The 21,109-nt window shown below is 41.3% G+C and overlaps 1 protein-coding gene across 2 annotated transcripts in view; it reads right to left on the bottom strand.

The window, feature by feature from the left end:
- zeb2a (zinc finger E-box binding homeobox 2a) overlaps window positions 1-20,050 on the bottom strand; it is a 50,149-nt gene extending 30,099 nt beyond the window's left edge. The window contains exons 1-2 of one of the 2 annotated variants that reach the window (XM_077216429.1): window positions 19,823-20,050; window positions 18,384-18,514 (exon numbers count right to left, since the gene is read on the bottom strand). In XM_077216429.1, coding sequence (XP_077072544.1) covers window positions 18,384-18,507 — 124 coding nt within the window. In that variant the 5' untranslated portion in view covers window positions 18,508-18,514; window positions 19,823-20,050. The remainder of the gene's footprint in view (window positions 1-18,383; window positions 18,515-19,822) is intronic. The other variant, XM_077216431.1, reaches the window with a different exon arrangement.
- Between the last annotated feature and the right edge of the window lie 1,059 nt (window positions 20,051-21,109).

Genomic DNA, 21,109 nt, shown 5'->3' with positions numbered 1-21,109 from the left:
GCGGGTAATTTGTCCCACTGTTCCTATTCGACACTGTCGATGGCGATGGTTGTCTGAGGTAAGAGGAACTGACAACCATGGACTCCCCAGGGCAAAACTTTCCACCCAAGTGAATCGGTAGGACGAAGGTTAAAAAAAATTATAATAAATGACTTCTGAGTAGTCATTTGGTCTTCATTATTCCCTCCTCAAAAAAAAAAAATTGTATCCTGTTCCACACCCACATGCATTTAACAGAACTATTAACGTCTTTTGCTTCCTTGGCAAGTCAAATTTTGCAAGCAACATGATAACTGTGAAATACATAACTTTTCTCTTGTGTGTTTAAAAAATATACACTGTATATCAGAATGGCAAAAGCTTTTAACACTCCTTAAAAGTTTAATATTTAAATTAATTTTGGTAAAATATTATAGAATCTGTCCAGGCAACTTAACAACGTTAGCATTAGCTCCAACCGTACGTACTACTAAGTCCAATACAGCCTTAAAAAGCTATCGGAGCAAGTCTAACTAGCTAATCTATCCCATGATAACAAGAACATAAATTAAAAGAGAAGAGTTGGCTGCACAGTAAAATGTATATAAAAAATTATATAGTGAGTCATAATGCTAATGAAAAAATTGAAGAGTTGGTAAAAAAAAATAAAAAAAAATCTTTTAGATGGCCCACACAACTGTTTCCCTCAGTCATACTGTACAATAATGATCAATCTCAGTGGAAATAACTTTCACTCCCACAACAACAAACACAAATTTTCTCCATGTGGGCCTGTGGCCAATTGGCCGATTAGTTCTCAGGCTAGCATGTAGCAGCTGGACTAAGCTAGTGAAAAAATATGCATGCCTCCATCATGGGTGCGGAATGTGACAGCTCATGCTCATAGCATTTTCCCCCATCCGCCTCCTTTTGATTCAACAAATCGCCATAAACTTTTCCTGTCATCGAAGTGCATTGTGGAGTGCAGTGAGTCCCAGTGGGGGAAGAGCCATTCTTGCTAGCTTTTCACACTCATATTTTATTTCCTTATTGTGTTTGGACTCCAGCCTACAACATCCAGGTGGAGATGATTTCAAGGGCGAGCGCCAAAAATGTGCTCTAGCAGCCAGGGATGGACAGGGATAACTAAGCAAGCTCACCCCTTGGCGCTGAGCTGCCATTTTGTGTCCAGCTTTGTATAAACATGTCTTTCTTTGGAACATGTGGAACACAACGAAGAGATTCAGTACATCAAGTACACACTTAACCAACAAATACACTGTGCTAAATGTAACATTTAAGTGGATATGTGAGGAAACAACTCTGATTGTATGAAGCAGAAGTCATTGAATAAGCCCTTTTGATCAATAATTAGCCTACCACAGTTGTTTTCTTTGCCACTTCCTGTTTTATCATGTGACTGGTCTAAAATACGGAAGCTGATTTTAATGTCAAATCCTAAAAGACTAATTTGATAGAGAAAATTATGTTATGGAAATCAGTTTTTTTTTTATATTAAAATTTCTCATTGTTCTCATGATGCCCAATAAGAACTCGCCTCAAAACCATCAACACGCCGTTAAATGCTAATTCACAGAAATGATATTAAAGCTAAAATCAAGCTATTACAAAATAATTCTCTGAAAAACAGAGAAATATAAGATAGCACAAATAGTATACATAAGTGCTCAAATTACAAAGTGACGTGCCAATTCGAGCAGTAATCCAATTCGCGCCAAGCACAAAATGACACATAGTTCTTGAGAACTCGCTATCTACCTGATTATTAGCAAAAGCTGCATTTGCTTGATTAAAGCACAGCCAAAAGAAGGCCATCCTCAGGAAAGGAGGGCTGGTCTGGGCTTCCTTTAACACAGCAGGGTCTGGTAATAAATGCTCGGCCTTTTGTTCCCCGCACAGTTGGCAGGAGGTTAGCCAACAATACAGCAGCCATAATGCCCTCTCCCAAGGGATGCTAGAGGCTAACACTGATTTTGTTACATTGAGTCGCAGCAGAAAGAAAGGCTAGGTCATGAACTACTTTTTGAATCACCTCAGCATCAAGCCATTGTTTTGTTCTCACACTAAAAACACCCTTTGAATCCAAAGTTCTTTCTGTCATTTAGCTGGTCACATAATTGTGAACATGCACTACAGCGCAAGGTGTCTTTGATGCATATTGTTTTCCAGGCTTACTATTTTTAGGTGTATGTGACTGACAGCTATCTTTGGACCGCTACGGTGGGAGACTGCAAGATCAAAAAGGCTACAGCTGTCTGAACCCCAGCTTGTCTCGCAACCTTAAAGATCACCCGCCGACAAGACCTAAATTGCTGATACAATCTACCCATAGACGGCGGTTCCCTGCTGTAGGAGAGGCCTGTAGGGCTGTAATCCCAGCAGACCCTCAAATGCCCTGAAAATTAGGCCAGAAGTCTAGTCTAGACTCATGAACCCTGGTGGTGTCAGGTTGCCAGGCCACCTGAGTTAGCATGTGGCCCTTTTTCTCCACACCAGCATGTAATGTGTGCACCTCTGCGGGGAGGTAGGAGAGGCAGGGGTCTCCGGCAAGCGTGCTCAGGTGTTTTAACAGCTGCCGACCCCCTTTAAGCTGTGAGGGTGGTTAAAAGCACTAGGAAGTGACCGCTTGATCAACTCCAGATGTCGAATAATAAGGAGTGGGGGGACGACACCTACAGAAGGTAGGACTAATAATGTCAACCCGCCACGTCTAATTCCTGAGACATGCTGGCATCTTACTGCCTTTAGCCAGGCAGATCACTCCCGGAGATACTTATTACTGAGGGAGTGTCGCAGTACAGAGTAGATCAGGAAATAGGGGGTGGAGCTTGAAGATCGAATTTAACTTCCAAATAAATCCTTCCATTACCGGCAGATTATGCCTCATTTCTCCTCCCACAGACACCTTTAAGTCATGTAGCTTACCGGCTGCCTTACCGGTGAAGTCGGCAGTGGGATAAACATTTTGAAAATGGAAACCCGAGCGCAACTATCCAAACCCACAGACTGGGACCTGCGCCACCATCTCTCTGCTCTTTAAATCCCAAAGCATTGAGACACTAGCATACCCACTCAAGGTGCACTCTAAAGCAAGTGCGTGGAGGACCCTTCTCTCTTTCTTTCTCTCCTCCTGTCTTTCTTCCCCAATCAGTCCTAGGTCAAATTGACTATAGGCTCCAATTAACAATTGCCTGATTCTATTGTGGGAAAACAATTTGCCACTTAAAACGGGACTTCTCAAAATGCTTGAGCTGTTTTGCTTAGAATAGTTTTAAGGGCACTAGTCGTTTTTAAGAGTCTTGATAGTGCAGCAGAAATAGGGATCTGAGTGTGGACATTATCGTATCTTAAATAGAAGTGTCGCTGAAAAACAGAATGAGTTACAGCTATTATCTTAAAAAGTCTCTGTACTTCACACACCCCTCCTCACGCATACGCACACACTCGCTCTCTGCGCATTTCCACACTTTATTCCCCCTAAACACTGGTCTTGTTTTACTTCAGCCACAATCCTACATGAAGTCTGTTAAACACTCAGCACATGTACAGTATGTAGGAAGTACTCGCACACCACTTCTTCACACTGTATGTTCAGTTGTACCAGTTCAGTAGCATCGCTTTTCAAAATAGCCTTCACTGTCAGCTTCTGTGGTATAGGTGTGGAACAGTCATGCCCTCAAAGATCCGAACCATGTAATAGGTTAATATAAGCAGCTTCAAAATGACAGCAATGCACATTTACATGTGCAGTTATAATCGAGCTACAGCAGATTTTTGCACAGTAGGTCTACAGTCGTCATCTGTCTGTTAAAGTATGAATGAAATTAAAAATTTGATATCTCCATCTCGCTTGTGTTGCGTTTGACTTTTGAGTTAAATGCATGTTGAGTGTCACCTCTGTCTTCCTTCAGGGAATGTACATAACACCAAGGACAATTGTAGTCTGATTAAAGTGTACACATGCTGGACATGTCAAGCAACAATAGCATTATCTAGCTCTGTTAGTCTAACTTCAAAAATCAGACCATTACAACTGCAGTCTAACTAAAAAAGACAAAATATTATTGTTGTTGTCTGCAGAGAACCTAAATATTGTGCAATAATATAATATAATATAATATAACATAACATAACATTAATATAATAAAACGTTTGTCTTAGTTGGTCATGTATTTTGTTTGGTGATGTATTTTGATTATCAGTTATTAATTTTGCTGTGTCATTGGGCGAAATAAAAAATAAATGAATCATATAAAAATAAATAACAATAATTATTATATGTTTTATATTATATTATATTATAATATATATATATATATATATTATATTATATTATATTATATTATATTATATTATATTATATTATATTATATTATATTATATTATATTATATTATATGATTTGATTTATATTACCCAAGGAAAGATTACATTTATATATATAAAAAAAGAGCTGGAAAAAAAGCACAAACTAATACTACATTACTAAATCAGATTAACTGTTTTAATTATTTTCTACATAACCGCTCTGAGGTATGGGTTATATTTTGCAAATCATTCCCAGTTTAATTGGGGACACCTTTTCATTGGTTCCGAAGCTTTCTCCCATCTTGTTAAGCGAATGCATTTCTCAGCCAAGCAAAAAGGGAAAAAAAGAGAGAATTATCCTAGAATTTTAGTGGGAAGAACATAGGCCCACCCACATGATGCAGGCTAGGCTGTGCTACACATTAAAGAACAGATTTTGCACAGTTGGAAAACGGGATTTATTCATTTCCCCAGGTGGAAAGAGATATTGTTGCCTCGCTTAAAGGGGCCCGTGAAACCATGCAGCTTTTATTAGAACGGTTTAATATTAATCATTCTGTTAGCTGCTGTGAAAAGCAACTTTAGGTTTCATAGTGTCACGTCCCTTATATACAACAGGAAAAATATTTCCACAAATCTCCTCAGACAGAGAAAAGCTGTTTTTCCACACTCGTAACAAAAAGCTAAAGGACTAAGACAAGAAATGCTCACAGTGTGTCTGGTAAACACTCAAAGTTTGTTTGCTTAGAGTGTTATTTATTTATATATTTTTGATCAAGCTTCTATTGGACTCCAGCCATGAGCAGTGATTAAAATGTATATTTGAATCAAGAAACAAATAGTTTCCTGAAGTCCAGTTGTTGCATTGCCAACCCAGAAGTATAGTATAGTGTGTATAGTAAGTGTTGCTATTTAAGATCTAATAATAACAACACAGCTTCAAACAAGCACAGATGGTCATCACGTATGCAATATAGACTTCACCCAGCAATGAAAACAGTGAGGATGCTTATCGGAATGAGTCAAATACTTAGCAAACCATATTGCAATTGTGACTTTGTTACTGAGCAGCAGAGGAAGTATAATAAAGGGCGTCTTTAACCAGCAGACAACGCAGAACATCATCTTTGAGCTTGTGTGAAATGTGTGTTTATATGAAGATGTTCTTACCTATGTTGATTAACAGATGCAGCACCAGGGGAGACAGAGAAGAGAAAGAGAAAATTAGTGCATACAGAATTAAAATAATGACCAAACACATAAAAGGAATTATTATGTGTTTATGCATATTCACCATATATAATATTAATTATATCATATTTTAAACTCTAATTTTTGCCATTATAAAATGCTTGATATTTTATTCTATGGGATAACCATATTCAAGGCTATACAACATATCACTTCTTTTGATCTTAAGTTCACAGATATATTTTCTCCCTCTTTCACATGATGTGAAAACATTTCCTGACAGTTTTGGCTCTTGCTTTAGGGAGTGTTCGAAAAATAATTACTTTTCCTTCAATTGGTTTGAATAGTAACTGTAGACATAACCAGATCTTAATGACCTTCTGGTCTAGTGAACGTATACACATCTAACATGTTAATTACTGTCTGGTATTGCTTGAATCAATTTGCATTTAACCTAGATTTCCAGTTGACAGGGATGACACCATGTGATTAGTGTGGTCAATATGAACTAATACAGACTACCTTTACAAACGCTACAGACTTCTGCCTATAGCATATTCTTTGGATTTATAGTTTTGTTTTATTTTGAGAAGTTTCCTGCATCTACTTACTTTATAGGGAAGAAAACTGTGCAAAAAATACACAAATTGTTTAACTTATTTGGTCAAGACTTCAAAGTCTAATGCTCTAACAGTGTAAATAGATAACAATGAAACTGGAAAATATTCTTTATTGATAACATCCATCATATGGACTATATAATTACAAAACTGCTAATCCGTGGTTAATATGCCTTCCCTCAAGCTGTTCATAACAAACCAGGCATTACACACAATACTATGGTCTAACTAATTCCCATGTCTCAGACATGCAAACAAAAGACCCCCTTAGACAAGAGGTATGACCCCCACCCTGGCCTAGTGGGTCACCTATTTGTGCTTCCCCGTCTTCTTTCCCACGCCAACCTCATACTCATTAGGGCCCTGCATAAGGAAGAGTGTCTGCTGGGGCATTAGTTTCAGGTGAACTGGTTGACATAGTGCCCCTGAAGGATCCCACTCCTTCCACCCTTCCCGTCCTGTCTCCTGTCTCACCCCACTTTGTTTATTTGTTTGTTTGCTTCTCCCTGCGTACTTGGTTGCCAGACAGAGAGAACTGGCCCCCTCCGTTTCAGCTGTGACTGCCATAAACAAACAACTCATCATGTACAGTAACACACACACACACACACACACACACACACACACACACACACACACACACACACACACACACACACACACACACACACACACACACACACACACACACACACACACACACACACACACACGCACTTATTACAACCTTAGCAGAAAATATGCCTACTTTTACGTGGTCTTAGGAAGCCAAGCAAATGTGAAGTATGTCATCTTAAAGACCACTGATATCTCATCCAGTTCACTTCAGTTAATTTCAAATGAGCCCTGGCTGAAATCAATGCAACAGGAAGTTCCCCACGCACTGTAACGGCTCATGTCGGAGTGCCTAATTTAGGACACGGGTTGAATCTCCACCCTTGCTAAAGTGTTTTGGAGAAGACGTCAGCAGACCTTCTCATTCTTCACAGAGAGGTGCAGTTATCACATAACCTGTGGAAAAGGGTGGGCGCCATCCCGGTTCTTTAATTAAAAGGGAGAGACTGTAAGCAAACTCATCCTTTTAAATGTTTACAGATGGCCATGTGTCAACAGCTCGCTGCTGATTGCCGTCAGTAGAGTAGCAACAGACAGCTGGAGCATACTGCTTCTCTCAAACATTCTACCATAGTTATCTCATGTGGTATGACTGTTTTATGCCACTTCCTATGTTGAGAAACATTATGAGTAACTATTTCAAACATAAAGCTGCAACTTTTGACCAAACAAGCATCTTTCCAGCAAATATTTGTAACTGAGCAGCTACAAAAACATATGCTTCATTCTCACCTTATACTATTCTGTGTTAGTCAACTTAGAATCACAATAAGAAAGACAGTTAAAAGACATTTACCCTGCAGTCATGGGAAATAAATGTAGGGCTGGCCTGGGAACTGTTTATTTGACGCAAGCACGCTGTTGACAGTATGCTTAGCTGAAAGAAAAGAAAACTAAGGTAAAAAGCAACAACAAATGAACAAGGATAAATAGCTGTTGCAGACAAATTTATAGATAACATTCACGGTCAGTTGGGAGGTTCCTGGAACATTTTCGGCAATGGTTTTTGTTGGCACTACTAATGTAAACTACTCTTCCTTGAATCAGATGAAATGGGAAATTATTGGCTGATCCCAAAGACATCAGCTACCCTTACATGACATGGGATTGAAACTCAAAAATCCATCCAACAGAACTCGGTTCACAGCACCCACCGCAAAAATGCAGGGATGTACTGTGGTGTATTTTTAGGGAGAACATGGAAAATGAAAATGGTAGTGCTCTCTGTGGCTTCTTCATGCTCTTTGCCTCCAGGGACAGTAACCACCCATTCTAAGGAAAACAACATGTACAAGTACAATGTCTGAAGCAGTGACTCGTCCAACTTAAAATGAGCTGGCTTTTCAATAACAAATATCTCAGCAAAAAGCAATTCAGTTCCACCTATTTCCTTTCTATTCTAATGTGTCGTTCTGTCAAGTGAAGAATTTTTGAGATTGTGACAAACTGTCTCTCAATGTACTGTTTTAGTCATCTCTTTCATTAGACTGTGATGGGTATATGCCAATTGCCACATACCAATGCAAAGAGAGAAGCCTCACATGGAAAAAATACATTTATACCCCCCTCTGCACATCACTTGTATCATTACACTGGCCCTTGACCCTATTGCATCTGCTCTCTCTAGGGGAGGCATACACAAACAGCAAAGGCTGTTTGTCAGAACTGACGCCATAAGTTTCTGTTTGACTGTATCATGTCGGAAGAAATAAAATTAAAAAATCTCACATTGAGCTTCTGTGTAGTTGTTTCTACAGCTCTCTTGGCAAATGAGTCAATCACCGGTCTGAGTAATCTTGTTACCTGTGAAATGCATGCATGCCACTTCTATTGGCAAAGAACTACTGAATAGGAGGCTTAGCTCAGGCAAAACAAACTAGGCGTTCAAAAAAGCCATAACTGTCTTCCTGACATTGATTTTGTTTTGAAGGACCTTAAAGGACCTCACGGTCTGAGGAACCTTTCACATTACAGATACAAGGATGACTAAGCGTCACAGAATGTCTTTTGGTTCTGACTCTGCAGAAAGCACTCTGCAATATGCTAGGTGCTGTTGGGAATTAAAGAGCACCTTCTTTTTATCACCCTGATGCTTTACACCACTTTTGTGGGGAACCATCCGTCTCACGGGAGCTCACAACATTCTGAAGCACCTTGTCAGATGCCGCCTGACCTAGTCGCTCCACACAGCACCCCAGGGGAGAGAAATAAAAAAGAACGAAACAATGACTGAGGGGTTGTGTGCAGCCAAGAGGAGAAATGAGGGGAGGAGGGGAGGTGACAGCGACAGGGAAAGAGAATGGGAACGCTCCGATGCTAAGCCCACCGCTCTACCATTTCCTCCCCCTCTGCATACACACACACACAGCCAGGCCATTGTACACCCAGGGGGCTTTGCAGATAAATGGCCGCATGTTAACCACATTTGACGTGCTGCACAAAAGGGGACACCGCGGGTCCCATGACGCAACCTGCAACAACTGAAACCCACAGCCCCCACCCCTGCTTCCTCACCTCACCTCCTCCTCCTGCTTTGCCCATCCTAACGAAGAGAAAAAAAGACATGAGGTGCAGCGACTGGGTAAGGCTGGGACGTCAAGTGCAGAGAGAGGCAAGACAGTTTGTCACTACGCTGTAAAGACATTATGCCTGACTGGGCTTTTTGACCCAATGCCATGTCAGAACAGTGATAGGCCCAACAACTGAAAAACAAATAAGAAAGTTATTTGAAAGACTTTCCTTTCTGTAAATTTCCACAAAAAAACTAAAAATAATTAAAAAAAATAATAATAAATAATTAAAATAATAATTATAAATAATAATGTTAATATGTATTGTTAACCTAAACAAATCTAAAGTGGCATATCAAAGCTGGTGAAATATAATGTAGCTTAACATGATCACTTGGCTTTGGTTAATTAAACACTCCATAGGTATGATGAATTTACTGTCATCTAAAAGATTGATGGGACTTTCAGGACCCCTAAGCATCCGATTGAATCGCATTTGTGATGACAGGCCTACAAACAGGCCGTTACGGAGCGGAAAACTTTACTTTGAGCATTTGCCATGGACCTCTCTTCCTTTGGAGTCCATTCAGGTACAAAAATTGACCTCTGAACACCAGAGCATGGGAGCCAGCCTTCACTTTCACTCCTGCACCCACTCTCACAAGTACGGAGCCAAAAAAAGTATGTTTGGGGGGAGGGGGGAGTGCTCGCTTTGTAGCGCCAGCACTAACCTTTTCAGCCTCGTCACGTCTTTGATGCCTGACGGACTACACAAAAGCACCTGCTCCATCCCCGGAGAGCTTCTTTGGTTCCCCCCGCACCAACCCCTGCTGACCTCACCGGCATTCCATGCCTTTGGGGGGCCCTTCCCATGGCTACCTCTTCCTCAGCTGCCCCCAGACCCTCCCGCAGCCGCCCCCTTCACCCCCCTAATCCCACAGTAAACACGGCAGGGCCGGCCTGTTTGGAGGATGCACGGGACTTCTCACAGAGCTCCAAGGAAAGGTGCACCATGGATAGGGCCTTGTTGCGTGGGAATGAGGGAAGAGAGGGTACAGCACCTCATTGAGATGCAAAGGGGTCACTGGCAAAGTGAAAACCTCATAAAGTGACAAAGGCTTCTCCAGGTTGATGTGGAGATGGGTAAAGTCTTTGGTTAACGCAAATGTAGGATTAAATATGGTGCGATAAAATAATTTAAATAAATGCTGAATTCCTGGCTGCCATAACAAATGGTGTGGTATATAACTGGAAAGTTCACAGGTAAAAGTTTGATCGGTATAATAAACAATTATTCAGTGTTTCTCCCACTTTTGTCTTAGGTTTAACAAAACAACATTGTCATGGCTATCCGTGTCCATCTGTCTCAATGTGTGAGATATTAGAGAAAGAATGAAGGAAGAAGAGAAATAAACATTGAAACATTGTATGTGTATGTGTAATGTGTATTTGTATGTGTATGTGTGTGTGTGTGTGTGTGTGTGTGTGTGTGTGTGTGTGTGTGTGTGTGTGTGTGTGTGTGTGTGTGTGTGTGTCTGTGTGTGTGTGTGTTTGTATATGTGTGTGTGTGTGAGGGAGTGAGGGAGGGAGAGAGAGAGAGAAAGAGAGAGAGAGAGAGAGAGAGAGAGAGAGAGAGAGAGAGAGAGAGAGAGAGAGAGAGAGAGAGAGAGAGAGAGAGATCAACTAGTGAATTGACAGCTGTGAGCTTTTTTTTTTTAGCTGTGTCCTGTTTTTTAATACAACATGGGGAAAGGAATTTCCAATACTAGATACATCGCATACAAGTGGAGGACATAGTAAAATGGAGAAAATAAGCTCTGCACTATCAATAAGTAGTCCTCACACATAACATGTAAAAACTATCTGTCTCACACCTCAAACCTCAACACAAGTATCACTATCCTTGCCTCCCTGCATGTTTGCACAAAAGCTGGAGTGTGAAGTGAATCAGCAGGCGTGCCACCCTCACATTACAAATGGCTTGATTGGTCCTTCCCCTTTTCCATTTCCTGTGTACCTTCCCAAAGCATCATGTGACCTCTCCAACATCTCTAACACTCTCCTCCCCTCTCCTCCAATCACTACCCACCATACCCACCCAGCGCTGCTAGACAGTGCACTAATTGCAGACATGCCAGGCTACCACCATAATAAAGCTGGGAGTTGCATTGAGGGGAGGGGGGGGTGGGGGGGTATGGCTTGCTCATTTGCGAGGATGGCTGAGGAAGGTGCCACACATGAATATTTCATTAGCTTTAATTGCTGAGGAACACTTTCTTTATGGCAGTCTCGCCAACGAGGCTGCCGCTGGTAATAACGAGGCCTGGCCCATTGTAAAACTTGAAAAGCCGATGGCATTAAGACCAGTGATTTTGCCAGCCTGAAAAGGTGGGTTCAGTTGTACCATCTGGATCTGTGGCACACATGGCAATTCAATCCTGCTACTGCCTAGCAATTGGAACACAATTAATCCTGACATCATTCAGTTACAGTAGACCCTAAGGGCACCTTGTACATCAATATAAGGAAGTCTAGCATCATTCAGTCTGGCAATTGAACTTTAGCACTTCACAACCAAGGTTAAGTAGAAACAGACCAAACCCTGCTTGTTTTTTTAATTCTGAAAAATAAAATAAAAATTCCACATGCACTATTAAATAAACTTTACTTTAAACACCTTTGAGCAGCTCGGGTTCCCTATTGTGAATAAATGCACCAGTTGAAGAGAGTGAAAGAGCTAGTCTATGCTACAGTCACATTTGTAGCAACCAGAGGCTGCTTTGACGGGGCCATCAGATCCAATCCTCCTGAGTGCTAGCGCTTACACTAAGGAAGAGGATCATTTAGTCCAGGAATGTAAAGCACAGGACATCCTCCCTGATAAGGAGCAGGCATGCCTTGCCTGAGGTTGTGGGCCAGGAGTTATCGACTTGAAAGGCAGCTAGTCAGCACTACACTCCTTGGCTTCTGTGAGCGGAGAGTCTCCTCATTACTTTAATTGCTAGACCTGCAACCCTCAAAAAAAATTGTGCCCTGCAATCTCAGATGAGAGCCCTGCTAGTGGACAGTAGGAAAAGCAGTAAAACGGAAAAGGCAGAGCTTTGTGACTGATTTCAAACCTCACCTCAGATAATGATAAGACACAGCAGATTCGAGGAGTGACGGGGAGTGAGGTGCTACAAACGCAGTCTGTCTGTCAAAGCGGAGGCATAGAAGGAACGCTGTCAGGAGTAATTCCTCAGTAGTGTTCATTTCCTGAGGTAGCAGGTTGACATTTGCTTATGACAGTGCCCACAGCCTCTCTGTCCCAGGCAAGTGCTGGGAATAGCACCACACTTTCACACTGTAGAATCCACATCTTTGTCATAGAAAGATGTCAGAGCCCATTGCCAGTCCTTTTACTTTCACTTTTATGTTGCAAATTGATGACTGAATAAGTATGAGTTTAGATAACAAGGCTGATGTAATTACAGCTATTGGCCCTTCTAACATAGACCTGCATGTTTAGTCTGATCTCAGAGCAGTGCCTGTGACTGTGGGTCAGAATGAAAGAGGCCATTACACTCAAGCTAATCTCTGAGAGCAATCTATTCCAATTACTTAACCACTGTATCACAGGCCAACATCTCCACCCTCATCACAGCAAAGGGAAGATACGCGCCGATAGACGCAGCCTGTGTTTTCCTAGCAGCTCAGTGAGAGGAACCTTCAAACGGAGATGACTGGCAGCAAGGCCGCAGCCCATGGACACGGACTCTTTGGGCCTGTAATATAGATCTGGCATTAGGGCGGGAGCATTGTCAACAGAGTGGGCTTTAAGAGGCATTCACCCATACATGGGAGGTCTGGGCCCACAGATGTCATGACACCTTAATCCACCGATCCGTTATTGATTGTTCCATGTGTCTGTGACCTTGCCGGAGGTGTTCCACTAATCAAACGGGACATGTCCATGTGAGTGCGTACGGTGTATGTGTGGGGTTTGTGAGAGAACATCCATATGTGTAGGCAAACATAAGTCAGACTTGAGGGAAAAATTAACCGTGATTCCAAACTGTCGAGAAATAGTGAAAAATATAGGGGTTTAATGCAAGAAAAACAACTTTTATCAAAAGCTTATCAATTTTGTATGCACATTATAATCCCGAAAACACAAACACACAGACATCCCAGTCACGCTCAACCTTAGTTCCATTCATTATCACCGGGACTGTTGTTTCTGCTGCCTGCAGTGACATACCTCATTATTGACCTTGGTAAATCCTCGCTGTTTAGGCTAACGGCAATTCGGCGCCACAAAATGTCACAGCGCTACTCTGCACTCACTCATGAAGAAAATGTGCACATGGTTAGTTAAGGGGAAGACGCACAATAAACTCTGTCAGTCACCTTGAACGACAAACATACACGTCCACGGTCGAGCACCTTGAACAACAACAGATAACTTGTAAAGTACAGCCTCTGACTATGGAAACATCACACGCTATCTTGATCACCATGGCCGACGTGGGTGTTTTTGGCATTCTAAGGCCAACTACCCACACCCAACGTAGCGATGGACTGCATAAAACAAGAGCTGTGGTATTTGAAGCTGTATCATCTAGTAGAGAGTGGGAGAGCAAGAGAAAAGAGGAGGGAACAGACTCACTACTGTGAATTGCCCATTCCGGTTAGTCACAAGTGACACAGGACTAACGAAGCCTCCGGTGGTGTTCTCCTGTCCCTCTTAGCGGTGACAGATGTTAGGAGAACAGAGTAAGATAAAGCTCTCTGCACTAGCTTGGAGAAAGAAAAAAACTGGGGGATGGGCTTAATGTAGCTTAACTTGGAATAAAAACACCATAGTTATGCCACGGTTAGGCCGTGTCCTGCCACAAAGTATATAGGAATCTAAGCATCTCCTAGCAAATATTCCAAAATATCACAAGCTTCAGCGGGATTCTTTGAATCGACATGTACTCAGACCACAATGCACTTTGTGCAGATGCTCCCGAGACAACTCCTCTACCTAGATCCTTCTAATCTGTCACGTCCAGAGAAGAAGTTTGAGGCACACAATGGGGGAACGTCTCTACCCTAATGTATGTTCCCTTGTCTTTGGCAGATAGCAGACTGCTTTAGCTTTAACCAGCCTCCCTGGGCCACCAGCATACAGCTTAATGCGATAATACGGCCGCCCGGTGAAGCATTAGGCCTTCTGCACCCCAGCAAACAAAGGACCCCCTCTTTCCAAGCAGGGTCCGTCCCCTCCCCAGTGTCCATAGGTGTTTGCTGAAGTAAATCGGCCTAAATCCTGCACAGCTTGGCCCAGCTGAAAGGGGAGGGGACTTGAATGAAGGTGTACAGATAATCTCCTTTTCTTACAAACAAAAAAAAAATCGAGGGGGGAGGGAACGAAACAGATAAAATTAAGAATTCATATCACATGGTGCATTTGAGTATTCTTACGTTCCCTCTCTCTCTCGGTATGCCTGTGGATTTGCATTTGTGATCCCTGACCTATTGAGGTACAGGGGGAAAAGCGAATGAAAGGCTAACACAATAATGGATGTCTTGTCTGTCAGTGAAAAGGCACAGGCGTTTGGCCCCTGACTGGATGTTTTGTCTCACTTCGTGAAAGCGATGGACTGCTAGAAAGTGTCGGCCCTGAGAGTGGCATCTGTCCCGCCACCCATACAAATCCATGAATCTCTATAACCAACGTCTTGTTTCTCTTATCTCTATATCTGGGTTATTGGCTTATCTTGAATATGGCAGATGTATGGCATCTTTACGGTGGTGGGGGTGGTGGTAGTTGGTGGGGGGGTATTTCCAAAATAAACTAGTCAAATAAGTCAGATTGAGTGTGTGATTTTGCTACAAAGTGACAACATAAACAACTAACACCTAACGTCTGTAGCAGCACTTTAAAAATGAATTCCACTTAGTCTCAAGCACTTGTGATATTTCTTTTGGGACCATAAAACAATCTGTTGCTTCCCCCTCCATTCCCCCGGCCCCCATCTCCCCTCCCGTTTACACACGCTAACTTGTTTTCTCTCACTCAATTCTTTCTAACCTTATCAGTGTCCTTCTTTTTTTTGTCTCTAAGTCCCTCCCTATTCTCGCTCTCTTTCGTCTGCTATTCGGCCGTTAATAGTTCCAGACTGGCATCCAGTAACATTATCTAGCCATTAGTAAGGACCCCGTCCCTCGCTGGGGCAGTTGACTGGCGTGGGCAGCGTAACCAAGGGAGTTTAACAATCGCAAAGAGGCACCAAAGTTATGTCACTCTACCTCTATACCTCTAGCTCGAGATCATAGTTTCCACCTTTTCTCTCCTTACTCACTCACTCTCACTCTCCCTTTCTCCTTTCTCTCTGGCGCTCTTTTCATCTCTGGGTTTGGGATGCTGAAAGCGAGAGAGTGGCCTGGCGGCAGTGAAAGGGCTGAATTGTGATTAAGAAGGAGGAGAGGAGCTCCTTTTCTTTGTTCTGCCCTCGGGGGTGTTTACTGAGGGGGTGTGTGGTGGAGGAGGGAGTGAGGGAGGGAAAAATAGAGAGAGAGAAGGAGAGAAAGAGAGAAAGAAGGAAAGGGGGTGGCTGAAACATGGCATAGCAGATATGAAAGGCATTCAGGTCAGCACAGATGATGTACTACTGCTTGAGATTGGTGTGTGCATGTGTTTTAGAGAGTGAGACTAATATTGATATTTGCAAATAAATAACTGCAATAATTTTTCTTTTAAAGCCGTATTTAGTAGGAAGTGGTTAAATGAGGGTGAAAGGTATCTGCTGCAGCTGCATTCACAATGGCCCGGTTGTGCGCAATACGTGCCAAAGACAGTACACAAGACACCCTGGTACTGCCGATTATAAGAGCATGCCAATGAGATGCCCCAATGACAAGCCATTGTCTTAGCGCTTTGTCTCGATGAACCTGCTAGCCTCTTTATGCTACCCGAACAAATATCACACAATGTTCCCTTCATAGTAACAAGTGATTTAATCTGTAAGCTGCAGTGACTCAATACAGTGACTTCTAACAAAGGCTTCTGATCATCTGTATTAGTAGCTCTAGCACGGTTTTTAAGCGAGCCAAAAAATGAGAATGAATCACAAATACATTTGAAAGTGACAGCTGTATACACATCATAGACAAATTATGCCTAATAAGAGAAAAAACATGAGAGAAATTAAAAACCCACGCAGCTGAGCATCACATCAAACTTAGAACGATCTGTCATTCATGAGAAAGCAACACACAACAACAGAACCATGGCAATCTATCGAAAGCTGCAACTTTATAGTCTTGCACCTCTGACAGTTTTGTCAAGCTGGCCCTCACAGCTGGATGTGACGTGCTGTGAAAAAAAGGGGGAGGTTAGGGGTGTGGGAGGGTAAATGACAACCACAACACAACTGCAGCCAGAGAGCGGATCAAGTTTCACATAGGGCCTAATGTGACCTCCCATTGGGCCCTCAAAACAGTGGGGTGGGGCCGCACTGCAAAGAGAAGAGGACCTGAACTACAAACTATAAAAATAAATTTGGATTCATTTTTTAACAAACCTGTCATTTTAATATTCAGTATCATATTTAAATTGGATAAAATGTGTCTTACACAGAGTTAATGGGCGATAAAGAAAACAATTGAATTTTTACATTCAATAATACATTTTAACTGATCAGTTAAAATAATAATATAATTGTATTTAATTATATGTAGGCTTAAGTGTGTAGCTGTTCAACAGAAAAGTATCCAACTAATCAATATTATTAATGTGTATGTATTCTTTCTATTATTTACATATATAATAACGGCAAGTGAAGACGATTCAAAACATTTTATTTTACTCACGTCTCATACAAGACTCGTTTTATAGTCATCGCCGGATATGTATTATTTATCTACTCCTCTACTTATTTTCCTCAAATACATTTTCTGTCATTAAAAAGAAGAGAAAAAGTAAATTTTCCTGAAAGTTAGATAAATGAGCAACTATTTTCCCTTGCAAATGTTTTCAAATAGCTGAAAATAATTATAATAATTTCAATGCGAATCACGAGAACTGAATGACCGCTTCACTCATTTTTGCCCCTATTTGAAAATAGTTTCAACCCATCGACTTTATTCAGTGTCATACACTACGCGATAGGCTACATTGATTTTAATAAAATCAATAGATCGCATTTAATAAAGTATCGAGGTCAAACATAACAGGGTCCGGGAATGTGGGTAATTCTACTCCCAAAATAACTAAAGCAATATTTACATTTATTTACATAAAATACAGCTTGATCAGCATACCGGTAATAAGAAGTGTTTTAAAAATATTACACTCTGATCCAATTAAATTAAATCTTTTCATTTTACAAAAAATATATGTATCTATAAAAGAAGGACGGAACAGCGTGGGTAATAGTCTAAATGTGTTTGTAGATGTGTTTGTTTTTCTTTGTGTCTAAAATTCTCCTCAGGCCAATAGCCTACACCAGGACTTTTCTTATTGTTTTATTTCCTTAGGATCCCAACAAACACAATCGTTACTTCAATTCACGTCAATGACCCCTTCAACACAAATCCAAAGTCAAGTGTTTAATATCCTAAGTCATAACGGTTGCGACTATTTATAAGTTAAAAAAGTGACAAAAAGTGTCCCAACACATAACCTGTAACCGTTCAGCACTACTTTACTCCTTTACAACTCCACAGAAGACATAAGTCCATAAAAAGAATAAGTGTAAAAGTTTGAGAAAAACAAATACAACACCCAAAACAACTTTCATACGTATTTTAAGGTATTTTAGATCCGTATTGTGTCCAGCAGATCACGCACGCGCACGCACTCTCTCTCACACACACACACACACACGCATAACGGTTTTGTGCTGTGAGATAATAGACGCTCACATCTGAACTCTTCCTTTAACTCCTACTCTATTACAACTTAAACATTTCCACAGCAAGGAAAACTACTTAAATCAGTAGGCTTATAGCTACCTTAAGCACAATGCAAGATAGTTTACACTGTTGTTGAGTTTTCCGCACTTCTGTACAGCGCTTCAGTTGACAACGCAAAATTTCACCCAAATCCAACTGTGTTTTAAAGACGCGAGAACAAGCCCGAGACACGTTTTCGACATAAGATACTTTCTTACCGTTCTTTCTCCTCGGGTTGGCCTGTTTTCTCCTCTTACACCGGGGACCCTCCGCCATGATCTCCTGCTTCATTGATAAGAATGGGTCAGATGGCAGCAGTCCGCATGGGCTCCGCTCCTTCATCCAAGATCTAGCAACCAACACACACACGGCAACAATTGGACTCTCAGGGCAGGAAGGAGGATGTGTGTCGCTCACAGGAGAGCAAATGATATTTGGGGGGGGGGGGGGGGGGGGGGGGGGTAGAGTGACTGAGATGTCCGAATGAAGTTATCCAGGAGGGTTTGTTTAGAGGGACCGTGAGCGTCCTGCGCGTCGTCTGATCTTTTGAAGTGTGTGTGTGATCGGACAGCAGCGCGTGAGTGCGCGAATGAAGGGGGACGGACACACCGACACCTTCAAGTCACCATAAAGCGTGTGCTGTGCGTATAGATCATATCATAGAATGAAAAGCGATTAAAGTTTCCGCAACTTGTGTTTAGCCGACATGGCTTTATGTAGTTTTTTTTCTTTCTTCACTTTTCACTCTTTTTGCTTTAAGTTGTTATAAGCATCGGATCTGGTGGGGTGCTTTCTTTGTGAGTCTGATGGATGTACATATTGGCTTAATTTCTCCACTGACTTATACTGATTGACCGAATTTAATTAAGCATAATTACTTTTCCTCGGAAATTACAGGATAGTCCCGTTACTTTATGTTATAAAGCAGCATACCGTGCTGATTAAAAAGGTTTGCATATAGTTCCCTTTCTTTCTCTTTTTTGAAAATGAAAATGAAAATATATAAATGGTCAAAAACATTACGTGTTGCATTTGAGTAAACTCTTCTAATTATTGCTTAGAATAAATCTTACATTCGAAATCTATGTCAGTTTATCACAATGTAAAATGTATCATAAAATGTGCAGTACTGTGATGGCGAACCATTAAAATACCACACGGAATCAAAGCTTGATAAACAAACAAATAAACAAGGCACATTACCCTCTCATCACAGTTTATCTCATCACAGTCGTCTTGGACAATTCGTGGATACATATGCCAAAATTGAACTTATTTTTTTTAGCTTATTTATGGAATTTAATGTTTAAATATTTAAACTAAAACTATAAGTCATGTGCCAAAAATAAGATTGAAATGAGATGCGGATGAAAAAAAGTGTTGTGTTGTTTTCTAAAGGGAAAGCATCCGTTTATGAGAGCCGCGCAAACATGCACTGATACATTTAACGAGCGACATCATCACCATCATCCCAGCGTGGAGCTGCCGGTGTGTCAGCATCCGTGAGGCGCGCGCACCTTTCTCACCTTCTCACCTGAGCCGACTGAAGCCAAGTTGATTGAAATATCATATTCGGGAGGGGTTTAAAAAAAAGTCAAACAGGCTGTATAAAAAGCATCCACAAGGACTTAAGTACACACGAAACAGGCTCACCTACCCGATTCTATATGAAAATTCCCCCAAAGAGCCGGTTAGAGGGGAGGAAAACGCCACAGAGATGTTTGGAGCGCTGAGGAGGACTATAATGAAGGGACCGTTATTCCTGATGGACAGGTTTGGACTGATCTCTGTGAGCCACAACACGGAACAAACCTGAGGACGCACTGACGTGTTCCGCCTCCTCAGATGACATTTCTGCGCTCTCTCTTTTACTTTTGCGCTCCGAGAATCTGACACACACGCCACCTATCTTTACAGGGCGGGATAGATGGAGAAGCACTGAGGTCGTCTGATGAATCAGATCAGGTGCTCGCGTCTATCGCTCTGCAACACACAGGTGGGACTTTGGAAAGGTGAGGCTGTGGACATTCTATCATGTAAGCGGAACAGAGCAAGAATGGTTAGAACTCGAGCATCGACCGCCTGATCTTAAGGAAGAGGAGCTGAAAAGATGCACGAGAGGCTGCCGGTGCTGCACTGATCTGACAGGTAGCTCACCTGTGTGTGGTTGTGTGCGCGCGCGCGCACTCTCTCTTTCAGGCATTTCATTGTTACTTCTTGTCTTGTCACGCAGTGATTAATGTTGCATTTGCAATTTTCACCCGTATGTTTTACATGTGATTCAGTGGTAATTTACGGGCTGCTTATGGGCTCCAGGGTGAACAATGCAATTAAAAGTGATAGTTTAGTGACTCTGTTGTATATTTCAAGCCAGACCTGATGAATTCGTTGCAGCAGGCGATCAAGAATAATTTATTTCCACCGAAATCTAAGCTATCATAACAAATCTCGCTATTTATTTTTTCAAAGGTTTTTCCTCCTTTCCTCAGCCTTCTTCACCCCTCAATCTTTCATTTTAACACTACTCCGTCATATATTAAAGGCACCCTGATTCGTACATTGACTGTGAATAAATTTACCCTCCCTAAATCCATGCATTTTTTTTTTTTTTGTAGGGATTACTAATTGACCAATAAAATGCCAGTGCTGTTTGATGTACTCATTAAAGACCAATTGGACTTCACTGGAGGCGTTTATATTAGCCTTATCGATGCGTGTTATTTAGACATTGCTTGAGCATTGAGTTCTTGCACGGAAATCCCTCATTGCGCATGATGCATAATAATAATAATAATAATAATAACAACAATAATAATATTAATAATAATAATAATATTTTTTATAATTTTAATAATAATACATGTATATTAATAGTATTATTATATAATTATTAATTATTGTAATTGCTGTTATTGTATGAAATACTACTTTTTTCATAAAACAT

Source organism: Siphateles boraxobius, unplaced genomic scaffold (assembly GCF_051911475.1).
Source record: "Siphateles boraxobius isolate OS27281-9 unplaced genomic scaffold, OSU_SipBor_1 7, whole genome shotgun sequence".
Lineage (NCBI taxonomy): Eukaryota > Metazoa > Chordata > Actinopteri > Cypriniformes > Leuciscidae > Siphateles > Siphateles boraxobius.
The sequence above is the reverse complement of the archived record's forward strand: the minus strand, read 5'-3'. Positions and strand labels throughout refer to the sequence as shown.